This window comes from Danio rerio, chromosome 20 (assembly GCF_052040795.2).
Source record: "Danio rerio strain M-AB ecotype USA chromosome 20, GRCz13ab, whole genome shotgun sequence".
Classification (NCBI taxonomy): domain Eukaryota; kingdom Metazoa; phylum Chordata; class Actinopteri; order Cypriniformes; family Danionidae; genus Danio; species Danio rerio.
In genome coordinates this window covers 24,685,972-24,710,766 of record NC_141040.1, presented here as the reverse complement: position 1 = coordinate 24,710,766, position 24,795 = coordinate 24,685,972, and the positions used below count along the sequence as shown (strand labels likewise).

Sequence of the window (24,795 nt, the reverse complement as noted above, 5' to 3'; positions counted from 1 at the left end):
GGAAATATTCCTTACAGATTTTGGTCCATATTGACATGATAGTATCACACAGTTGCTGCAGATTTGTCAGCTGCACATCTATGATGTGAATATCCCGTTCCACCACATCCCAAAGGTGTTCTATTGGATTGAGATCTGGTAACTGCAGAGGCCGTTTGGGTACAGTGAACTCATTGTCATGTTCAAGAAATCAGTCTGAGATGATTCACGCTTTATGACATGGTCCGTTATCCTGCTGGAGGTAGCCATCAGAAGATGGGAACTGTGGTCATAAAGAGATGCACATGGTCAGGAACAATAATCAGGTAGGCTGTGGCGTTGACACGATGCTCAATAGGTACTAATGGGCCTAAAGAGTACCAAGAAAATATCCCCCACACCATTACACCACCAGCAGCAGCCTAAATCGTTCATACAAGGCAGGATGTATGTTGTTGACACAAAATTCTGACCCTACCATCCGAATGTTCAGCAGAAATTGAGACTCATCAGACCAGGCAAAGTTTCTCCAGTTTTCCCAAAGTTTTTCAATTTTGGTGAGCCTGTGCGAATTGTAGCCTCAGTTTCCTGTTCTTAGCTGACAGGAGTGGCACCCAGTGTGATCTTCTGCTGCTGTAGCCCATCTGCCTCAAGGTTGGACGTGTTATGCATTCAGAGATGCTCTTCTGCATACCTCGATTGTAACGAGTGGCTATTTGAGTGAATGTTGCCTTTCTATCAACTTGAACCATCTGGCCATTCTCCTCTGACCTCTGGTATCAAGAAGGCATTTGTGCCCAAAGAACTGCCGCTCACTGGATATATTCACTTTTTTTTATTCTTATTCACTTTTGTGTATGAAAATCCCAGTAGATCAGCACTTTCTGAATTACTAAGACCAGCCAATCTGTCACCAACAACCATGCCATGTTCAAAGTTACTTAAATCACCTTTCTTCCCAATTCTGATGCTCAGTTTAAACTGCAGCAGATTGTCTTAATAATGCCTAAATGTATTGAGTCGCTGCCATGTGACTGGCTGATTGGTGAAATGTATGTTAACGAGCAGTTGGACAGGTGTACCTAATAAAGTGGCCGGTAAGTATATATTTCCTGAAAAATGTCTATAACCATGTTACACTAATCAACTAGAATCGCTGTAATGTCTTATGTTTCACTGCTTAACTAACATAGTATTTCTAGTTTAAAATTGACATTCTAAATTTCTTATTCTCCATCTGCAGATTAAACATATATGTAATTCGAATCACAAAGTAAGCATGATCATTTGAGTACCAAAGCTAACACTCAATCCACACATGGGTTATATATATATACAACCCGTTGAAGGCTGTAGGGCGGAAATCAAACACTTCCACTATTACTGATGTGTTCTTATGGGCTTTGTAGCTAGGCAACACATTTAAACGGCTCTTAGCGTGATCTCATTTTAAAAAAGAAGGGGAAAAAAAATAAATCTGGCCTAGCCTCAGCCATTTCAGAGAGAGAGAGCACTTTTGCTCCGCTGGGCCCATATGCCAGTCTGTCAATAATGCATGTCGATGAAATCTGACAGGAGGGGGAAGTAATATTTCTGTTGAGCCAATATCACACAGCAGCTGGCTTTGTGTAAATAAATCTAAGAGGTGTAATGGGTGGAGGCGCTCCACCAGGTTTGGGTGCCACTTCGCAGCTGTAATCCCCACTCTCCAGCTGGGCTATCAGTGTTTTGGATGGTAGGGGTAGACGGAAAGCAGATTGAGGGGCTGGACTAAAACACCAAATGCATATATTCATAAATAATTCAAAATTAATTAGCTAAGTATAGATTTGTCAGGATTCCAAAATGTGTTTAAGTGGTTACAAAGGCATTAAAAATGAAAAAGTTTAATTGAAATTTAAATTTGCCAGCATTTTGAATACAGTGCAAGTCCTGTTGTCCAATTTTTTCCAGCAAAGAACCAAACAAGTTCGATTGTTTGTTTCAGCAGCTTAGTAACGTGCAATATAAAGCAACACTAAAACAGAAGTCATGGTGGTACTATACATTTACATAACCAACAAACATCTAAGCTTTTTCAGTATTAATGTCTAAATGCTGTAATGATGTTGGCTTGAGAAAGCCAACATACTGCTATACTACTCTGTCCTCGAAATAAAACGTATCTCCTTCTAGGCCGTTCATGCTACAAGACTCAAATTTGGTCAAAATCTGTCTTCTGCATTCAAGGTTTATGCCATATCTCCTCATGCCAATCAGACTTATCGTGTTTGAATAACAAAAAAGTTAAATAATACATTTTAATATTCCAGGCATATAAAAAATTATACAAGCCCCAAATTTAGCCAAAAGCTGTGTTCTGTATTAGATTTTGTTGCTCTATATTTTCAGGTTTATCAACTAATTAAGTTTTAAGCATTATTGTTCTCAAAATATGGCAAGCTATTTCTGAATTAAACTCCATATTTTTTACTTATAAGGCAAGTAATTTTTACATAAACTCTATTTTTTACTGATATGGCAAGTCAATTTTGCATTTATTTTTTTTTGCATTTTTGCACATATCACACTTATTAAGCTTTATATTTTCAATAAAATATGCCAAGCCATTTTTACATAATGTCCAGGTTAAGTGTTTGACTGCCATAGAGACATCAGGGTTGATTTATATCACTGATGACAATAAGCTTTGATGTATCATCACTAAGCTGACAATTGTCCCCAAAGCAATAAAACAGGCTAACCTAGCAACCATTCAAAACCAGCAAAATCTCTACATCAGAACATCGTAGAGACCTGGGTATTGGCTCGTTTGATTTATGCTAGCAAATGGGACTTCCTGTGTACTATCCATGGTAACAATGATAACCCAAGTGCTAATATCGATTAGCTACATGCTATTAATGATTATCTAAGTATAATAACATATGCTAGAAATGCCTACTAAGTATTAGCATTTGATCAAACATGTACATGAGTGTTGCCACTTAGCAACTGCTTAGAAACCACCTAGCAATGCCATAAACATTTTAGCAACCGCTGTACTTCCTGCCAACTGCCATTCCCAGTCCCAGCGCAGTCACGTTAGCTTTCTCAAGCTAACATCAAAGTTCGTCAACAAACTTTAGATTCTAGTTTTTAATATTGTACATTTTGTTTTCTGTTTCTCTGGGCTTTATGATGACTTTTTCAAGACCTTTTTAGGGCCAAGTAAAGAATATGTAACACATAATTTAAAGTTAACACAATATAGAAGGGCTGGGCGATATTGGAAAAATCGAACATTGCAATATTTTATTTTTCTGCAACATATAGCGATATGAATGAAATTTCACCAGATGACTTGAATTGCTCTAAGTGAAAATATACTTATTTTTTAATTTAGATTGATTGGGATGATTATGTAGGATAACAAGTCATGCATAAAATATAATAAACAAATTACAAGCTAACATATACAGCACGTGAAATAAACTACTTTTCTGAGGAGTTGGTATTAAGTACTCACTGCTAAGATACACAATAACCCTAAAATGTTTTTTATTTTTACTTTATTATTAATACAAAGTTACAAATGATACAATTTATTGTGTGTTGCTTTAAACTCTCTTGAATTGCTCACACAGTCACGTGCCTTAAAAACACAATTACAAACTATGTCAATTATAAACTTTCACACTATGGTTAAACTCTGCAGTGACTCCACAAATCTAATGTGTTCTGAAAAAAATATTGTGCAGTCCTACAATATAGTATCTTAGAAAACAATGTTTAGGACCAGATTTACTAAACGTGGCAAATTAGTGTGACAACACCACAATCCATCCTATCATGCTTAGGACTTCTAGATTAAAGGTGACAATGCTGTAAATAATGTTCATTTTCTTGCACATGATCGCTTAAATTTATAAAACCTCAATGTATCTTCAGGAGGCACATGCATTAATTTAGTGGGCCCCTTAATGTGCCCGTGGCTGTTCATTTGCATTTTATGACTCACCAAGGACCAAGATGTCAGATAAAAAGTTTTTATAAAGTTCTACTGAAGAAAAAAGTAATCTACATCTCGGATGGCCTGAGGCTGAGTAAATGATGAGCTATCCCAACATTAAACTAAATGAATATGATAAGTGAATAATAGCTTATGTGGATAAGTGAATAAGTGAATGAGTAGTAAATTTCCTTCAATTATCTATTAACTGAACCCTGTTTTCATACAACAATATTCATACAACAACATTCATACAATTCATACATACAACAATTGCAAAATCTGCACAAGGACCATTAATTTTGTAATGACTGAATTTCATTAAAAATTTGGCCAAACAATATGTTTAACCAGACCTTAAGATTTATTAAAATATCTCAAACTAACATAAATATTAACTTATTGTATGAAAATGAAAGTAAATAGCTGGATTAGTCCATATTTACCCAATATTGGGTTGAAACAACTGTGTAGAGTGAGTGTAGAATTGCATATTGAGCTCAAAATTCACTCTTGTTTTTCAATATGTCTGTTTAAAAATAACTGTAGCCATAATGTGTACATTAGATTAGAAGGTCTTACTGTCATCTGGCAAGTTCTTTATTTGAAAATATGTAAATAAATCCAAACACAAAAGAAAGAAGCTTAACATTCAGTGAACCAAAGCAAATCAGTCTTTAATTTGTGAATTAAGAGTTATTTGGTTACTAAATGTTTTATTTCAAGAACCAATTACTTCCTTATCTTTAAACAGCTCTGTTTATATGCATTCATGCTCACAATCAAAATCCTACATGGGGATGTATTAGAAAGGGAAAAGTGAGGTGGAAAGGTAAAGGGTAGAAAGCATATAAAAAAATCCAAATGATCAGGCGATGTGATACAAACCAGTGCCTAACCTACTGTACAGCCAATCTCCAATGACCCACAAACAGCCAAACCCATTACTACCCCTTTAGGAGTGAACATAAACGGTTGCACAGCCTGAAAAATATCAGTAATAACCATCAAATTCTACTGAACTCCTATAAAACGGTAGGGAAGCTTACACAGAGTCTGTCTGCACCCACAAAGTAGGATAACAGCAGCAACACACACCAAAAAAAAGCTTCCCAAACAAATCCTTACAGCGCATTCTCTTCCTGAAGGACAAAGCCATTATGTTTTCAGCTCTTTCTCTCAGATCGAACATGATGAAGGAGATACAGAGGGAAGACATGCAATCTGACCCTGGAGGAGGCAACAATTAGGGCCCAGTGGTTTCCACACCTCATGGTGACAAGGCATCTTATCACACTTCCTGCAGGCCAGTGAGGAAGGGCCCCAGGGGTCTGACTTGGGGACAAGGCTTCCACAGAAAGAGAGATCCACGGAGAAGAAGAAAGCAGTGATTATCTTCCTTATCTCACCCTCGAGCAGTCTAGAACAACAGAGGGGAGATGGGATTTATCCCTGATTTCACTGTCATGAGTTTTATTTTAAACACTGTTTTATTTCAGAGGGATATAAAAGCTTGTGAGAAAAGTGTTTCAGATAGGTAAGAAATTCTGGAATATTTACAAAAAATCTGCACTGTAAAGAAATGATGTCAAACTTATTTTTCCATTATTTTCTTTTCGGCTTAGTCCCTTTATTAAGTTCGGCAACTTATCCAGCATATGTTTTACACAACACATGCCCTTTTAGCTGCAACCCATTACTGGGAAACATTCATACGCACTTATTCACACACATACACTATGCACAATTTAGCTAACCCAATTCACCTATAGTGCATGTCTTCGGGCTTGTGAGGGAAATCGGAGCACCCGGAGAAAACCCACGCCAACACGGGGAGAACATGCAAACTTCACACAGAAATGGCAACTGACCCAGCCAAGGCTCGAACCAGCAATCTTCTTGCTGTTAGGCGACCATGTTACCCACTGAGCCACCGTGACGTTTGTCAAACTTATTAGTTTGTATAAATTTAAGTGAATTGAACATAAAACAATTAAGGTGTTCCAAAAAAAGCTCAAGAATTGTGTTGTTTCAGCTCATTTTACATAAGTAGTTTGAACAAACAGCAAACATAATTTTTGAGCGTACAGGTCTGGAAAAAAATTAGGAGACAACTATGAAATGTTTAGATTTAGATGTCTAGATTATACTTCACAAGCAATATATGATGTCAAAAAAGGTTTTTGAGAGAAATGAATGTATCTTTTCAGCAAGGACACATAAAATTACTGAAAAGTTACACTAAATACTTTTACACTACACTGTTTTGAATTTGCTACTCATCAAAAAAATCCTGACCAAATAACAAATTAAAAAATCCACCATATTTGTAACCAGCGTTACTATTTTCAAAACTAGTGAAAATCCACCAAATCAACATATTACATTCATTTTATGATTGCCGACAACCAAAGCTTTGACAGGTTATGTACAGCATATATTTTAGTGACCAAAAGTATATAGCCACTACAAAATGAGTTATTAAAGGGGTGGTCCAAAGTGTATTATATTTAAGGTTTGTTTGTGTTTATGGGGTGCAAAGCAATGTGTGCTCATGCTTCATTTGTAGAAAATCACATTATTTTTTTCATATATCTTACTTTGATTATATACAGCTACCCAGCTAACATGAAAACGACTGTCATATTTCCTAGTTCCTCTAAAGACCCGCCTTCAACAGGCTCTGATTGGTCAGCTAACATAATGCGCTGTGATTCGCAGATCAGCTCCACATCACCAGGAAGCATCTCTGTTATAACATTACAGTGCCTCTGGCCACACTCCTTCGCTGTGCAGGGTAAATGTATACAACCTGAAGGGTTTATGACATCATTAACCCGAATGTATTTTTTTGTAGTCCCCAAACTTTGTTTGCTGTAGGCTTTGCTAAGCTAACTCTGTAAAAGCCAATGTCTCCCTTTACATTGAACTTTGAGTGTCTTACATTCAGAGATGTTGTTTATCTTCACACAGCTACATTACACATCAACTAAAGTTTATAATATGATATCATAGTGGACCACCCCTTTGTATGTAAAACTGTAATAAACTGTAGTAAAACTGATTTTGTAATTAGTTTTTTTTTCAATAAATGATTTGTTTATATATAAATATATATATAAATTCACTTTGACCAGCTTTTAAACTCTGTATTGAGTTTTTTTTTGTCGACCAGATGTTGAGAAGAAGCCATGGTTGTTAAGACAGAACATTTATTCTAGCATGACTTTCACAGGACTAAAGTCCCTGGAGCTGCAAAATTATTTTATGAAGAATGAATCAGTAAGTGCTAAATTGAGGGACACTTTTAACATATCTCCAGCATGTTCAGCATTGACTAATCTTAATGCATTTGATTGGCCATTGTTTCCACAAGCTCAACAAAAACTTCTCAATGCTGAATTAACTAAAAAGATTCTGATGTAACATGCTCAGACTGGGCTCAACTTTATATGGTAAAATCAACACCATTGTTAATGTCCCACAGTGAGTACAACTGCTGAGAACTGAGGAAGCTTCTAGAGCTAAAACTCGGATGTGCTACTTAGAATAACGTTCCAACATGAAATAGGAAAGCTGGATATTTGAATAATTGGTTGAGATTCATTGAGAAATGAGGTAATGTAGAATATATATACAGTGCTCAGCATAACTGAGTACACCCTATTTTGAAAATGAATATTTTTATCCTTTTCTCAGTGAATGTAGGTAATGTATTTTGGTGCATTTAAACAAAACAGATTTATTAAACAGATATATTTATTCAAATAATATTTTAGTCACCAAACGTATTTAGAAATTGAAACATAATACAATCAAATTCAATAAAATATTATCTTTTTAAATCTGTATTTAATATTTAAATTATATAACATATAAATTGTGGTGTACTAGTTTTTGGACCGTTATCGTAAGTTATTTTGTCAGATAAGCTCCAGATTTAGTTTTAGTACTGACTAATCTACTGTATATGCACAAATATAATATTGCTTAGCTTCCTAATAATTACATGAATTTAAAAGATAAATTTGTGAGCGGTGTACTTAGATATGCTGAGCAATGTATAAGAAAATTTATTCTAGAAGAAAAAAAAAACTTTAAAATATCTGGAATAATAACTGGGACACAAATATGCTCAATATTTCACTGGATCTTCCTTATTTTTAATTTTCAGCTGTTCTCCTGAGCGTTCTAATTAAGGATGTTTCACAAAATGAAACTAAGACACTTAAATCTCGCTCCAAACTAAACTATGCCATATTCTTAAAGGATCCGTACTAAAAAGAAAGTATATTTACATAAAATATATACCTTTTCCTTAGCCAAACATTGCTTTTGGCCACTATTTAATATATAGAGTTCACCAGAAAATTGCACACACACACACAAGTTAGCAACAAATCAAAACAATTCTCCAAACAGTCTTAAACAATCATATTATTCACAGTCACCAAGCATGCCGTTGTCGAAGCCACTTCTTGATCATTGCCTACCACCAAACAAAACAGTGTGGGGGAGTGAGAACGCCCTGAACCGATCACACACGAAGAATTTGACATGCCGCGAAGCCTCCATGGAGCAAGTACCAATTTTCTTCTCATCAAAGGGACCGCTGCTTAGTAACAGCTTTCGCCCAAAACCCGTAGTGCTTTGTGTACGACAAAAGCCATCAAAACCTCGCAGTGGCAAGGAAAGTACACAGGTGGGTCTATCACCTGCAATCACAATAACATGTGTGCGTGCATATTTGCTTCGTGCCACCAGGAGAGACAAGTTTCCATTAATGACTTGGAATCAGTGAGGGAAGATGAGTGGGAGAAGACTCCTGCTGACACAGCTTGAGAAGTGAGTCAACCTCCCTCTGTGACTCTAGCGCAGATGGAAAAGAAGGGTAAGTGAGCTTTCAAGATGGCCTCTCGGCATCACCTGCAAACTCTGGCCTTGTAACATCTGTTGAGGTGCGTGACGGGTGGAGAGGAGAGGCAGTGGGATGCCTATAGAGCACAACAGGCAAGTTTTGGAAGTAAAATGTCAATCATTTCCGCCATATTTTAACAGTAACGTAAAAGCTTTTTAAAGCGTGAAATTGGAGATTATTAAGTGATATTATATAGTCTACTTTTCAACAGCTCAATATTTTTGAAAGCAAAAATAAGGCAATTTTGAAGAGACTAGCATTAGAAATAATTGCACCCAGCCAAGGCAGAGTCTGCAAAGACGAGACATGCTATTGCTAAAGGGTCGAATGCAATGCTTTCAGATTATCTAATGTGTCATGTCACCTTGATTCATATCAGTGCAATTCAAAAAGAAATGGACACAAGCTAAATGCAAAAATAAATCAGAGCCTGTAATTGCCTGTACAAAGGTAAAACTTTAACTATTTCATCATTTTTCATCAGTTGCCTCCAGTGTGTAAAAGCAACACCAATGGTAATTCTGTTTTTGGTCATTATTGGGACAAAAAAATTCTTTCAAGCATGTTGTATTTTCCATAACAAATTACACTACTACTACTGATTTGCTGACACCTATACATCACACTGGCCACTTTATTAGGTACACCTCACTAGTACTAGGTTGGACCTTTTGCCATCAGAACTGCCTTAATCCTTCACGGCATAGATTCAACAAGGTACTGGAAATTATCCTCAGCGATTTGGTACAATTTGACATGATAGCATCACGCAGTTGCAGCAGTTTTTTTTTGGCTACACATCAATGATGTAAATTCCCCGTTCCATCAATTTCCAAGGGAGCTCTTTTGGATTGAGATATGGTGACTGTTGAGGTCATTTGAGTTTAATGAACTCATTATTATGTTTAAGAAAACAGTCTGAGATGATTCATGTTTTTTATAACATGTTGTGTGTGTTGGGTGTGTTATCCTGCTGGAAGTAGTCATCAGAAGATAGGTACACTGTGGTCATAAAGTGATTAACATGGTCAAGGTAGCAAGGTAGGCTGTGGTGTTGAAACGATGCTTAATTGGTACTAATGGGCCCAAAATGTGCCAAGAAAATATCCCTCACAACATTACATCACCACCAGCACCCTAAACCGTTGATATAAGGTAGGATGGATCTATGCTTTCATGTTATTGATGCCAAATTCTGACCCTACCATCCGAATGTTGCAGCAGAAATCGACTCATCAGACCATTCTATTTTTCCATTTTGGTGAGCCTGTGCGAATTGTAGCCTCAGTTTCCTGTTCTTTGCAGACAGGAGTGGCACCCAGTGTGGTCTTCTGCTGCTCTAACCCATCCGCCTCAAGGTTGAACATGTTGTGCATTCAGAGATGCTCTTCTGCATACCTCGGTTGTAACGAGTGGTTATTCGAGTTACTGTTGCCTTTGTACCATCTTGGCCTTTCTCCTCTGACCTCTGGTCTCAACAAGGCATTTGAGCCAACAGAATTGCCGCTCACTGGATATATTCACTTTTTTGGACTATTCTCTGTAAACCATGGAGATGGTTGTGCATGACAATCCCAGTAGATCAGCAGTTTCTAAAATAATCAAATCAGCCCGTCTGGCACCAACAACCATGCCGCGTTCAAAGACACTTAAATCACATTTCTACCCCATTCTGATGCTCGGTTTGAACTGCATCAGATCGTCTTAACCATGTCTACATGCCTAAATGCATTGAGTTGCTGCCATGTGATTGGCTGATTAGAATTTTTTGTTAACAAGCAGTTGGAGAGTTGTACCTAATAAAGTGGCCGGGGAGTGTAAATAGGATGTGCAGTATAGATATTAACAAATCTAAATGCTTCATAAAATACATTTAATTAAATGTTGAATGATATAAAAATGTGGTCATCAAAATGGCAAGACAACTATGAGCAGACATTTCATATATTTCATTCATTTGAGGTGTCGTGTTTATCAACAATCGAATGTGTATTTCCTTCCCTTATTATCGTGATTACATTACACCCACTCTAAAATCCAGAGTTATTTCAAGTGACCTCACTAGATTAAATGAAACAATCCAGCTGCTTTGTCCCGACCAAACATAATTCCCATCAGCAGGATGTGGCTCCCTTACTCCCACTACCAGACATCCTCCGGACTAACCGATCTCAACTCACTGATAAATGGCATCCTTAAACAATAGAGCCCTCCATGCTGAGAGACCCAGCCAAAAACCTTTTCACCTAGCTTCGAGGTCAAGAACCGGGCACGAGATGATCCTCAGAAGTCCTTCTTATCTTACTTATGCCTAGCATGAGTACGACTACAATAGATTTACTTTTGAGAATGACTCTGCTAAACAGCCAGACGGTTCCACGCTGGTCGCGGGTCAACGTGACCATGGTTGAAACAAACAAAATGACTCATTTGGTTGCTCTTGTTGCTAGGAGGTGGTGAAGGGTTTTTTTGGCGACAAGGAGCTCCATTGAGACGGGCCGAATGACACTCCACAGTCGGTTGCCTTGGTTTCCTGCCCTCAGAATGGGTTATAACAGTATGGACATTGAGGGCCCGCTGTAATAATAAGCGAAAAGCCATGCTGCTGGAAGTGGACTAACAGTAGGGTGGAAACAATGACATTTTAGTGTGGGAAACTGAGCAAGGTCAAACAAAAAAGGAGGATCTGCGAAACACATCAGGGCACCAAGTCTCATTGGCTTTTTCCGGATGCGCCTGGCAAAAATAAATGAGAGGTGCTATGAACTTTACTCAGTACAGGCCTGGTAGAGGAACGACTTTAACTCGTACCGTCTGACCTTAAGCTAACATTTACAAATCAATCTCCTCTCACGTTGTCATGGAGCTAAAAAAAAAAAAACAGACTGGATCTGGTGGAGAGCGGAAATACATATAATTTTTTTTTCAATCTCAGGTCCCTGGGGTCGATGCAGCTCCTCAAATCGTTAGTCTTATTTCAAAGCGGTAGCTGTTACTGTAAAGTGAGGATCAGAAACAGGATCAGGCAGCAGGTTGAAGCTGGGAGGTGAAGCGTTCTGTTGGGTTGTCACTTTTTCTGAGATACGACGCGAAGAGAGGCACAGACAGGTCATCCTCACGCGCAGAGATCAGATTTACACTTCAAAAAGCAAATCCCGGCAGATTTAAGAACGGTAAGCTTTTACTAAAAGACAAGGGTAGAAAAGGAAGGGGGTTTGAAGAGGTTGAAAAAAAGGAGGAAGGAATTAAAGAAAAGAACTGGATGGCAATTATCTTCTTATCTTTCAGCAGGAGTGTTTCTCTGAACTGTTAGTTTGGAGGTCGTGTAGAAGTTCAGTCTAGCAGCTGGTGTTTAAAGGAGGAGGGAAGCTACCCAATCTACCTGGTTAGCAGAGTGACTGGAGGGGGACTAAGAGCTACTGAAAGCAGCGAAGAAGAATAACAATGATCTGTGTTAGTCTGTTCAGGCCCATAAATACATATATACAAAAATATCCCAAAATAAATGTGTTTTGATCAGCTGGAGGGTGGATTTAGTGATAGAAAGCACTGCATGCATTGTAAATCCTGAAAACATTTTAGACATTTATTTCTGCACACTCTTCTCTTCCAGAACCAGCTCTTTTAAACCATGTATCTGTTAAATCTCAGACAGTCGCTATTTGCAAGTTGTGGCAACCAAACTGAAAATCTTTGCCCTCCCATGACAGCTCATTATGAATGCTCCCATGTTTCAACAAGAGTGGGAACAAGCTCTCTCAACTGGAGCTGGAACTTAATTCCAGTTTATGATCCAATTTGTTCCACAGTGTCATCAGACTATGATGATTTAATATTTTTTACACTGGCCTCTGGTGCATCAGCCAATTTTTGGGGCAAAAAAAAAAGTTCAAGCTAAATAACTTACATCATGCCCTGCTATAGTTAGTCATGGTTGTTTATATTCATGACCAAATAGTGGCATTCTATCAGCAAAGAAATTTAGAAAGAAGAAAAAGGAAAGCTTTAGTACTAATAAATGCATTCCAGACAACTTTAAAGGTGCTGTACTGTACGTAAGTTTTTGACTATTCTAAAGCATAAAAATACCATTATATGTTTGCAAATATTTAATAAACATGCCAAGTGAACATTTTTGTTTATCTAAAAAAAAAACAATGCTGAAATCAGTTATTCAGCTTTTAAAATGTGTTTTCTATGCCGGAACACTGTCTTTGTTTTGGTTCATTTAACCTGCCCACTGCCAGTTCAGCCAATTATATTTCAGCACCCTGAGTTGCCTTCATGGAAAATATTTAATTACTTTATTCATTCAGAAAGGCTCTCAAAGCATGCGTCAGTGACTGAAACGGGACCTCAGATGGACAGTAGCAGACTCCGAAATGACACGCAGATTCAGAGATTCATATGAGGTGATTAATTAGGTATTACATTAGGTGAGCAGGTTACATTTCGTGTCCTAACAACATGCTATGAAATGAGATTTGCAGTGATAAGCAATTTGACTGTTTGCACCAGACAAAATGAGAACGAAATTTATATTTAACCATTAAGAAGCACAGAATATGCGCTCACTTTAACATTATTAAATGTACATGCTGAATCACTGATACGTAATGGTTTTGAGTCACAGTTCTTAAGTTCAATTTCAAACGGTTTATTTTATTTTCAAGATCTGAGGTGAACTATCTGCTGCTCCTTTCAGTATATGTAAATAATTGTTATGTAAAATAGTTCAAACTCACATTATTAGCATTTAACACTGAATAAAGCACATGAGGTGTACCTGAGGTGATCACATTTCTGTTGTTCAGCTGCAAGAAATAGAAGCTGTTTTTATTATATCAATTCAAGATGTTACTTAAAACAAAAACTCCTTTTAATATAGAAAATATTCCTTCTATTGCCTGCTGTTGCTTTTATTTAGGACACGATTTAAATCAGCCTTTTTGGTCCTCAATCAGGCAACGTGTGATTGTGTTGGTTTTTGATCCCGAGTTCAACCACAGGGTGTCAAACATACATACTGCACCTTTAAAAAAATGTCAAATACAATGCAATAAAAAAGAACCAAATTCAAATAATAAAAAAAAATGATGGAATAACACATATGGTGCTATTAAAAAGTTTGTTTTTAAAATGCAGATTTCCCCCTAAAATAAAAATAAGAATGCCGTTCTTTTGAAATTTGAATTAAATCATTGCAAATCATCTTAAAAAGTATTGTTTCCACATTAAAAATATTACAAAATTTAAACCTTTGAAAACTAATGTAACAAAAACAATCTTTAAAAATGATATTGCAATTCCACCAGACAAAAGCATGTGATAACACGATCCAGCTATTTTTGTATAACTTCAAATGTATAATTTCAAAGGTACTAAATGTAATGTGAGAGAAGTATGGTTTGTTTCAAACACATTCGTGCGTATAAGATTGAAAAGAAAGGGGTCAGTAAATTGGCTTTTCGAAGCTTCAGGATATGAAGTCTCCGACAGTGTTCATATGTCTGATTCATCATCATCTCACCATTCAGTATGAAATTAGTAATTATCATTAACGAAATGGACTGGAGGAAAGACATCACACAATGAGAAATTATCTTTCAACGCCAAAGTGTAGAAGTCATGATCTTGGGCTCCGTCTGTCGTATATTCATTACTTCTCTCACAGGGATGTTTGGAGCCCTGGAGGACTATTAATTGGAGAAGGGGCAGGCTCCCAGCATGCACTACAGGGTGCCAGGTGATGGCAGACAGACAGTCCTGGCACTGAATTGATGACAAGCTTTCTCCTGGTGGAAATGACTGTGAAGGTCAGCCAAAGGAGCAAAGCAAAGACGAAATGTTGGAGGCCGACAAAAAGAAAAATGTAGTCCTTCAAGGGCAAAGGAACAGCCTTTTTGATCCTGTCTTTTGTTTGGGGAACAAAGGAGTCTCCTTACCACTTGGAGCGGCTCCCTTTTACCACATAAAAACAGACTTAGTGGGAGTGAAAAAGGAGAAAAAGTTGCAAAGCGCACTGCAAGCCAACATTAACCAAGTAAGAAAAAGCAAAAACTAAACACTCTTTCACTCTTCATTAAATTCTCACCTCTTGCCCATGAGGCTAGCAGGTTTGGCAAGTCCGAGATTGCTCTTGTTTGGCTGCTTCTTGCGGCGGGTCAACCTCTTGCGTCCAGAGCCACTGGTGGGCACATCCTCGGCTTGTTGTGTGCTGCTGCTCGCGCTGCCCTTGCTGTTGAGGTCCCGCAATACATCATAATTGATCTTACTGGAGATCTTTTTCTGCTCCAGCATCTTCTCTATAGCCTCTCCCGCAGTGCTGGCCAGGATTGGTTCGCGCTTCTTGGATGGCTTCTTTGGCTGGACAAATTGGGATAAAAGATGTTTGCAGTGAAAAACAAACATTGGAGTCAGTGCTTCCATGGATTTTAAAGCCAACAGTCCTTTGGCTTCCTAAAAATGCACTGCAAAAGCGAACAGTGAACAGTGAAACTCATACTTTAATTATATTAAGCTGTATACCATCCATTTTTTTACTTAAACAACCAATAGATAAAGTAACCCAGCTGATTTCTAGCTCCCATCATGCTTTGTAAAAGACTGTAAGGAAAATAAATGTTGAAATTTGTTATAGAAAGCCATAAATTCAGACATACTCACACTATGTGATACGAACTGTGCCTAGGTGCGTTTCGGTTGACACGTGTGAGCACTCCAAATCGGGCCCTGGCCCAGTTGAAAAAGGTGTGCCAGAGCGCAAATCAGTTAGGCTTTAGCTCTTTTAAGGGACCGCTTCATTTGGATTTATTTATCATTCTTGCTTTTCAATAAACACAAACTGTCACAGTTTATTAAAGATGCAAATCCTTTGCTGCACGTCAGCTGCAAATCTCTTAATACGTGCAGCACGAAGACTTTCATGAACATTAAAAATCGTCAAAAGTTGTGGATCACGCTTCGACACAGCTCAAGGCAACCTACTGTGAGCCTAATGTGAGCACTGCCTTAGTCTATAACGTTAATGCGATCAATTAGTAGGGTTACAATTATATATTTTGGGCTGAAGAAACTTTAAGGGCTCATTCACACTGAATGCATTTTTGCTTCTAATAACGCAAGATGCTACATTCAGGAATAGGTTTAAAAAAGAGCAGTGTAGCCAAGGACCATGGGATGCAATAGTATGAAAGTGATGTAATAACAACAATAATGGACCCATTAGAAATAGGAAAAAACATGATATGATAAGCACTTAAACATACATTATATAACTTAGGATATCTGGACATCATGCTGTGGGGATGTTTTTCAGCAGAAGGAACTGGAAGACTAGTCATGATAGAGGGAAATATAAATGCAGCAATGTACAGAGACATCCTGAATGAGAACCTGCTTCAGAGTGCGCTTGACCTCATACTGGGGTGACGGTTCATCTTCCAGCAAGACAATGACCCAAAGCACACCGCCAAAATATCAATGGAGTGGCTTTGCAACAGCTCAATGAGTGTCCTTGAGTGGCCCAGCCAGAGACCAGATCTTAATCTTATTGAACATCTCTGGAGAGATTTGAAAATGGTTGTACACCATCACTTTCCCATCCAACCTGATAAAGCTTGAGAGGTACTGCAAAGAGCAAAAATTCCCAAAGACAGGTGTGCCAAGCTTGTGGCATCATATTCAAACAGACTTGAGGCTGTAATTGCTGCAAAAAGGAGCATCAACAAAATATTGTATACTTATGTACCTATGATTTTTCAGCTTTTACATTTTTAATAAATTTGCAACAATTTCAAAAATATTTTTTCACATTGTCATTATGGGGTATTGTGTGTAGAATTTAGAGGAAATAAATCAATTTGATCCATTTAGGAATTAGGCTGTAACATAAAAACGTGAAGTGCTATGAATACTTTCCGGATACACTGTAAAAGTGACTTAATACAAGTAAAAATGCTTTTAATACATTAGTAAATAAGACTTAAATTGCACTAAATACAATAAGGTTAATATTACTTTAATGAATTAAGGCAACAGGTTTGCTCAATTTAATTTTACCTAACAATGTGATAGTGATGGCCAAAAACCATTAAATGAGCATTTCCATTTGTTTCGAAGGGGCATCTGAGTGCATTTCTCCCATTGGGCCTTTGATATAACGATATCAGGCAAACAGCTGTCAACACCAAGGTGACAGAATCCCATTTGTAGCCAGAAAAAGCAATCAAGCCCATCTGATCTGGTCACTGCTGACCATGTTCCTAGACTATCATTGTGGAACAAGTCTCTTCACAGTTAGAAAGTGAACTACTGTACCGGAAATTGCTATCAGGCTCAAGGCAGCTCATTAGAGGTGCAGAGCAGGGCCGGCTAATCCAACCCCGACAGGGAATCATGGTGCAGATGTCAGAGCAGACAGGTTAAAGAGAGGCGACACTGAGAGCATGGGGTGAAACTAGAGGAGCAACTGAAGTTAAAATGGAAAGTATGCGGTCTCCAAGGATCGGCAGCTGCTGAGTGTCTGAAGATTCCGACGTGGAAGTAAAGCTCCTGCCGAAATGGTAAGAAAAATCCAGACACACACACACTCACCTTCTCCTTATAGGTCCCCTGTTCCTTCTCTTTAGCAATTCTCTCCTCTTTTTCTGTAAAAAAATAAAGCAAAATGGGAGCACAGTGGATATATTAAATCGAGAGCTCTTAAAGCAACAAAAATAATGGCTTTTAAAACTCAACAGCCTTTAAAACGTTGAGCAGATTAACTTCAGGAGGCCAATCGCTTAGCTATGACAGGTATTTTTCATGTGTATGTATTTTAAAAATCAAGATTCATCTCAGGAAGTTCAGTCATGGGATGGAATTATGTTCACTGTGCCAGTATTTTAAAAAAATGAAATCCCTCTATTCACTGAATTTTTATCTTTATGCCTGTGACGTCAGCCCAGATTGAGTGCATGAGCTTGTGTGAATAAATGGATTAAGCTATTCTTCTACTGTTCGCTTACCTTTCTGTTCCCTCAAATACTCCTCGTTCTGTTTCATCCACAGCTCTGTCTTCGCCTCGACCTCGATCTCATTCAAAATGTACTGTAGAGAAGATAACAGGTCTTTGCTGAGAAGTAATGCTAAGAGGTGATCTTTATGAAACTGGAATGCAGTTTTTTCTAACCTTACATGACATGATCAGAAATCTGGAGCTCCAATATCAGAGAACAACAAACTAATGTATAATACAGCAAAACAAATGTACTATGAGTAATTATGTCTTAAGAGATTTAATTAAAGATATAGCTCCAAAAGTGAAAGTTTTCTCATCATTTACTCTTGCTCAGGTTGTTCTAATCTTTTATTCAACTTCTGTTAAACACAAAACAATATCTTCTAATAAATGTTGGAAAAAGCCGACACTGACATCTTTAGTACAAATCAAAAATACATCTCAGTGAACATTCTTCAGTACATGGTCCTGTGTGTTCAACAGAAGAAAGAATGTCAAGATGAAGGATGGCATGACGGCAGATTTTAATAGTACTAACATAGTTATCATTCTTGATGTGAACAGACATCTAACAATATTTAGTCAGATTTATGTATTATTACCTTAAATAATTTTGCTTCCCGAGTAAAATACTGAGACAAGAATATTAACCAGGGGTCCCAAATTCAAGTTGGCAGGGACCATATCAGTGACTGACAGATCATATGGACTGTTTTAACATTCAGGCACAAGAAGAGCAGACACCTGATGTAATTGATGCACTCAGACATTCCTCCCCAGAGTATTTGCAGTCAAAGCTCCTTCTTTTTGTTTCTTGTACATATGAAGGGGTGGTTTCAATTGCTATGAAAATACTACAGTTTAATAATAGGCATAATAATCGTAATTATTATTTTGTCCCATTCAATTGTTGTTAACCAAAAGCTTAACAGATAGCGTAAGGCAGCAAAAAGCAGTTTTGGTAACTTTAGTGACTTTACTAGCAATTGTTCTTTCTTTTTTTGTAAAACTAACACAAAGAAGGGGAAAATTATGTACATATTCAAAATTACTTCATCATGTTCAACCCAGCCAGCAGTAAAACTTTAAGAATGTCTTTTTTTATATAAATCTTAATATGCATATGAGGACAATCTATTAAATGAGACATTTTTAATAGAATATTTGCCAAATTATTATATTTACACCACCAGCATAATTTGTAAGCCATAATGAAGTCTTTGTACAACAAAATACAGGTGGTGTAAAACTGATTAGAATCAAATGACCCTTGAATATTTAAAAAAGATAGAGATTTAGTAAAAATAGAGCACTAACGAACACATATTTTTACGTTTAAATCAGCACCAGAAATAGTCTGCATGTACAGTATGTTACTCTCGACTACACGCTGAAAGAAACCCGAATATATATTACAATACTTCATATAAATGGTGGGCGGTCAAAAACCACAAGTGGCTATATGCGACTGCACAACAATAGCTATGTTTCCTCACACCTATTTTATGTGCATTTTGGATATGCGCATAAAAAAACAGTTAATGGAAATACCAAGATGCGCATAAATAATATGCGCAACTTGGTATAATAATATTATATAAATAATATAATAAAAACATATGCGCATAACTGAGTAGAACTTTTTATTCGATAAGAAAGGATGCACATAAACTACGATGGAGACACTTTTACCAAACAAATTCCAGTTTGAGCATTAAAAAAGGTCATTTGATTTTGTTATAAGAGATCATGTGATGATGAAAATGTGTGTGAATGGATAAACTAGCAGGCTGAGCACATTGTAAAACATCTAAAAGTTGTTTTGATCATTCTAAAACACCTTAACCATTTCAGTATTAGTGGTATTATATTATTAATGACTTTATATTATTATATTATATTATTAATGAATCTGTGCTTCGCGTCTGACGCCTTTAAGGAGGTGTTAGGATTGCCTTCTGAGGCGCAAGACATTAAATGAAGAAAAGATGCACACAATTTTTTCCAACCGCAGTAAATTTCATTTTTACTGTTGATTTTTGCCACCAGATAATCAGGAAGTGATGATTTTATTCTCTTTGAGTCATTGGATAGAAACGCTGCTTTATTCGCACGTCTTTTATGCCATATTGTAGTTTTGTGCATCAAGTTAATTCACAGTTTTAGATGGAAACATAGCTGATGATACTGATTCAAATCTTATTAAATTTTGATGTCAGTTGCGGCCGGCAGTTTTAGACCCCTGCCCAAAACTGAAAATTGTGTCATTATTTATTTACCCTTCAATTGTCACAAACCTGTTGGAGTTTCTTTTTTTCAGTTGAACACAAAAGAAAAAAATGATAGAAACATTGGGTCTCATTCACTAATATTTGCATACATTTTTCGTATTTATACACACGTTTGAGCTTCTCAAAACACGTCTATATGCACATTTTATGCATAAATTTGTGTGTATGCATGGTTAGTGAAAGACACCCATTGACTTCCATAGTAATTGTTTTTCCTACTGTGGAAGTTAATGGTTACCAATATCTAACTTTTTTCAAAAGATCTTCTTTCATTTAATCGTTCATTTCTTTTTCCTTCGGCTTAGTCCCTTTATTCATCAGGAATCGCCACAGCGAAATGAACCGCCAGCTTATCCAGCATATGTTTTACACAGCGGATGCCCTTCTAGCTGCAACCTAGAACTGGGAAACACCCATAAACACTCATACACTCACACTACAGCCAATTTTGTTTATTCAATTCACTTATAGCGCATGGCTTTGGACTGTGGGGGAAACCAGAGCACCCAGAGGAAACCCACGCGAAAACAGTGAGAAACATGCAAACTCCACACAGAAAAAGATACTGCTTGCTGCAGAGCCACTTGAGCTCCAGCGAGGGGGAGCTTGAGCTACAACAACTCCTCCTATAAGCTGTTTTAATGCGTACACCCACCCCAACCCCGAGTGACATCACTTGTAGAAGAAGTGCAAGGAAGGAGGACAAACACTATCCAGTAATTACTTTCTTGCAAGCAGGTTTAATTGTGAAATTGATACATGCTGAACGTTTTGTGGCCTACATACAGAAACATATTATCATTTGTTTTGGAGTTGCCCATATGTAGTTAATTTTAGGTTGGATTTCTGCTCTTTTATTAGAATCAATCTTTTGCCCGGTTTTCAACTTTGTTTTAAAAATGTTTTATTTGGTTTTCTTACATTGAACAGATATAATTATATATTGAACAGTATACACAAAAGCAAGTTCAGTGATTGCTAGCTACTATTTATTATTTTGAAGTCAGAATTTAAGCAGTATTTAAAAACTATCAGTAATCTGAGAAATAAGAAAGATTTTAAGTGTGTTAATGTATGCAAACATTTACATGTTTGTATTTCTTTTTTTTTTTTCTTTTTGTCATCTTTTTCCTTGTTTGTTGTCATCCCCTGGGTTTTTCTAATTGTTGCTAATTTTAAATTATTCAATAAAAAAAAGGAGCTGGAGCTCAAGCTCCCCCTTGCTGGAGCTCAGCTCTGCCCAAGTGGCTCTGCAGTGAGCACCACTTGCACAGAAATGCCAACTGATCCAGCTGAGACTCGAACCACAACCTTCTTGCTGTGAGGCAACAGTGCTAACCACTGACCCACCATGTTGCCCTATCCTCTTCTGTGTTTAACAAAATAATTATTCTTAAAGGTTTAGAACCAGTTGAGGGTGAATAAATAATGAGTAAGCTTTCATCGGTGGTTGAACTATCCCTTTAAGAAAAAAGCATTTGTAGATTAAAATGATGTGAAAATTCTTAAGCTCATTAAAAACAGACTACATACCTTTTCAATTTCCTCTTCGTCAATCCCATCCAAATCCAGCTCCCCGCTGTCTGATTTTTCTTCCACTACAAAAGGAAAAATACAAACAAATTAATAAACTAAGAAAAATGTGATTAAAAACAGTCTGATTAAGTGATTTCAAGACAGCAATGACCTGGCACATGACACAAGGTTTACCGCCAGGATATTTTGTTTCCTATTTAGGAATGAAACCGAAGATAAGCGTCCTGCTTGACTGGAGTCGGCAGCTGCCAGAGATGGTACACTACACAGGAAGTACTTTGGTGGCGTTCTCTCAATAATGCACACGCTGCCAGCTCTTTGTTGTTTAATTGCCATTAATAGGCTTAGCAGTGATATGAAAGGATTTTGTGCGTTCCTTAAATACTTTCCCAAATTGTCTTGAAATCCACGATGTCACACTTATTAATCCCTAAATTAAAACCTCATATGGAGGCAAATACCAATGTTACGGTATGCAAATACAAAGCTTTAATCAAACCTCAGATTCACATAAATGTGTGATATAAACACCACCTGAATACAATTAGCATGTGTCTGTGAGAATATATAAATATACATGAAATCAGGGCGAGACGAGAGTGTTGTAAATAGACATGATGAAAGAAACCCATCACAATATAAAACAGCATCTCTTCCTGTAAATGGGAATACAGTGGGTGAATTAAAACCACATGCGAACACTGGAATGCAGTAATCAAGTGTTTACTCATAACGGATCATGTATAAACTATCTAGATAACGCAAAAGAAACGTTCTGGATCTGATTTCCATTAGCACGATCTAGCTAGGCTTTTAAACTTATATTTAAAGACCTCAAAACATGCAAACAATGACACCCAGACAAAACATTTCTCTCTTTAAAGCTGATTTTCATGCAACAAAAATGCTTTCTCCAAATATGAAGAGCTGCAAAATGTTGGCCTGGGATAAGTGTGATTAGATTTGTGGAGCCTCGGTGGATCAGGACCAGATGTTCATTAATTGAACATAGAGAGATCTGAATATCATCTCTGCTGTGGCCATCCGACTCTCATTCACACGCTTTGGCTTTTTCAAAGTGAGACCGGCCTGGGAGAGCACATTTAAATATCTGAAGTGAGACAAAAGAAAATGGGTCACAATCTGTCCCCATCTTGTACGTTTACATGTGTGAGGTTTTAGACACATAACATTACACAATCATTCATTCTTTCATTTTCTTTTCGGCTTAGTCCCTTTATTAATCAGGGGTCACCACAGCTGAATGAACCTCCAACTTATCCAGCATATGCAGGGAATGCCCTTCCAGCTGCAACTCAGCACTAGGAAACACCCATACACTCTCATTCGCACACATACACTATGGCCAATTTAGCTTATTCGATTCACCTATAGCGCATGTCTTTGGACTGTGGGGGAAACCGGAGCACCCAGAAGAAACCCACGCCAACACGGGGAAAACATGCAAACTCCACACAGAAAAGCCAACAGCACAGCCGGGGCTCAAACCAGCGAGATGTAAAATCCAGAGCTATGATAAAATAAAAAGTAGTGCGGAATTTTCACTCTGAAACGAATGTTACATTTCACAAACAATTACAAAGAAAAGGCAGGTAACACTATTAAAATAAAAGAGGAAATTTTGATATAGGAGAAAAAAACTGAAATAGTGATTACTTGTAAAACCTAATATATAATCATTTTAAAAAAGAGAAAAAAAGTTACCTATTTATATGAGGCTGTTCTTATTACGTGTTCCATGCACTTACTATAGTAATTATAATGGATGATGAACAATTACATGCAACTAACACTAGACCAATCCTGCATTCAAACATAGTAAGTACATGTAGTTAATTAACATTCCTCAGTAGTTAAATAAAAAAAATAGTTACACTGCAAAATGACAACTTAAATAAAGTGTAACTAAAAAGAAAAAAGAAAAAAATACTGTATAAAGAAGACATTTAACACATTAAACAAATTTGATTATATTTCTGTTTACCTTTTAAAGGCCGGAGAAGACTATAAGTAAACATATACAGCTGCCTTTATATTTTAGTAGGGTTAACTTTTTGCACTTTGATATTTGCATGTCCTGGGCATTAAATTCCTACTTTAGCTGCTCATATTTAAAGCTGGTTTCCTAAAAAACACACTTCGTTCAATGTTAAATCTACATTTAGTCTTTTTAAGGGTATGGTAGCATAACCTCACAGTTGAATGTACTTCCTTTCAATGTATACTCCATTTGATAGCAAGTGCTTCCTTGTCCAGTGGTTGTGATTTGTCATTACAAACCTTGTCTGCCCTATACTGCATCAAGTCAAATGCAACCAATATCTTTAAAGAATGATCATTTGGCATTTTCAGAAACCAGGTGGTCTATAAACGTAATAAAAAGCTGTTTCCCTAACAATTTTTCTCTCTCTCTCTCTCTCTCTCTCTCTCTCTCTCTCTCTCTCTCTCTCTCTCTCTCTATGCAAAAACCTCTAAACCCATCAGACCTCTTTTCTTGTAAATGAGCATTTTCTGTCAGGCTCCTCTGATAAGGTTCAGACGTTTCATTTCATAGGTAATAATAAGGTTATTAGCTAGTAAATAAAATAAAGATTAGTCATTTTAGACAATTCTTTGTTTTTTAACAAGATAAATTTACTTTTGCATAAAAACCAGCTAAATCCACGTCTGCATTTTATACAAAACCCTCAAATTCCACCTATTGGAACAAGACGATACCATTATAAATTATTTTACTAAATGAATAATTAATGCCATTAATTATTATTTTACCAAACATAAAATATTTTTTTTCTTCTGGAGAAAGTCTTAGGGCTCTATTTTGACGGTCCATGCCTAGAGCGAAAAACGCAGGGGAGCAAACGCTTTCAGGGTGTGTCAGAACGCGTTTTTGCTAATTTAAGGACGGGAAAACCTGCTTTGCACCATGGAGCATGGTCTAAAAGCGTTGAGTTTATTTTCTTAATGAGTTATAGAGGTGTTTTCGAGAATAAACCAATTAGAGTCTCATCTCCCATTCCCTTTAAGAGCCAGCTGCGTCGCGCCAAGAGCACATTCG

General features: G+C 37.1%; 1 protein-coding gene across 12 annotated transcripts in view; it reads right to left on the bottom strand.

Annotated features, from left to right (window-relative positions):
• Nucleotides 1-24,795, bottom strand: part of brf1b (BRF1 general transcription factor IIIB subunit b) — a 204,450-nt gene that overhangs the window by 22,514 nt on the left and 157,141 nt on the right. For 7 of the 12 annotated variants that reach the window (XR_015517470.1, XR_015517468.1, XR_015517471.1 and 4 more), the window contains 4 exon segments: nucleotides 21,714-21,778; nucleotides 17,897-17,978; nucleotides 17,484-17,536; nucleotides 14,983-15,254 (listed from right to left, as the gene is read on the bottom strand). Coding sequence is in view for 3 of the 12 variants with exons in the window: in XM_087296422.1 (XP_087152548.1) it covers nucleotides 14,983-15,254; nucleotides 17,484-17,536; nucleotides 17,897-17,978; nucleotides 21,714-21,778 (472 nt within the window). In the remaining 9 variants the exon portion in view is untranslated. 12 annotated transcript variants of the gene reach the window in all.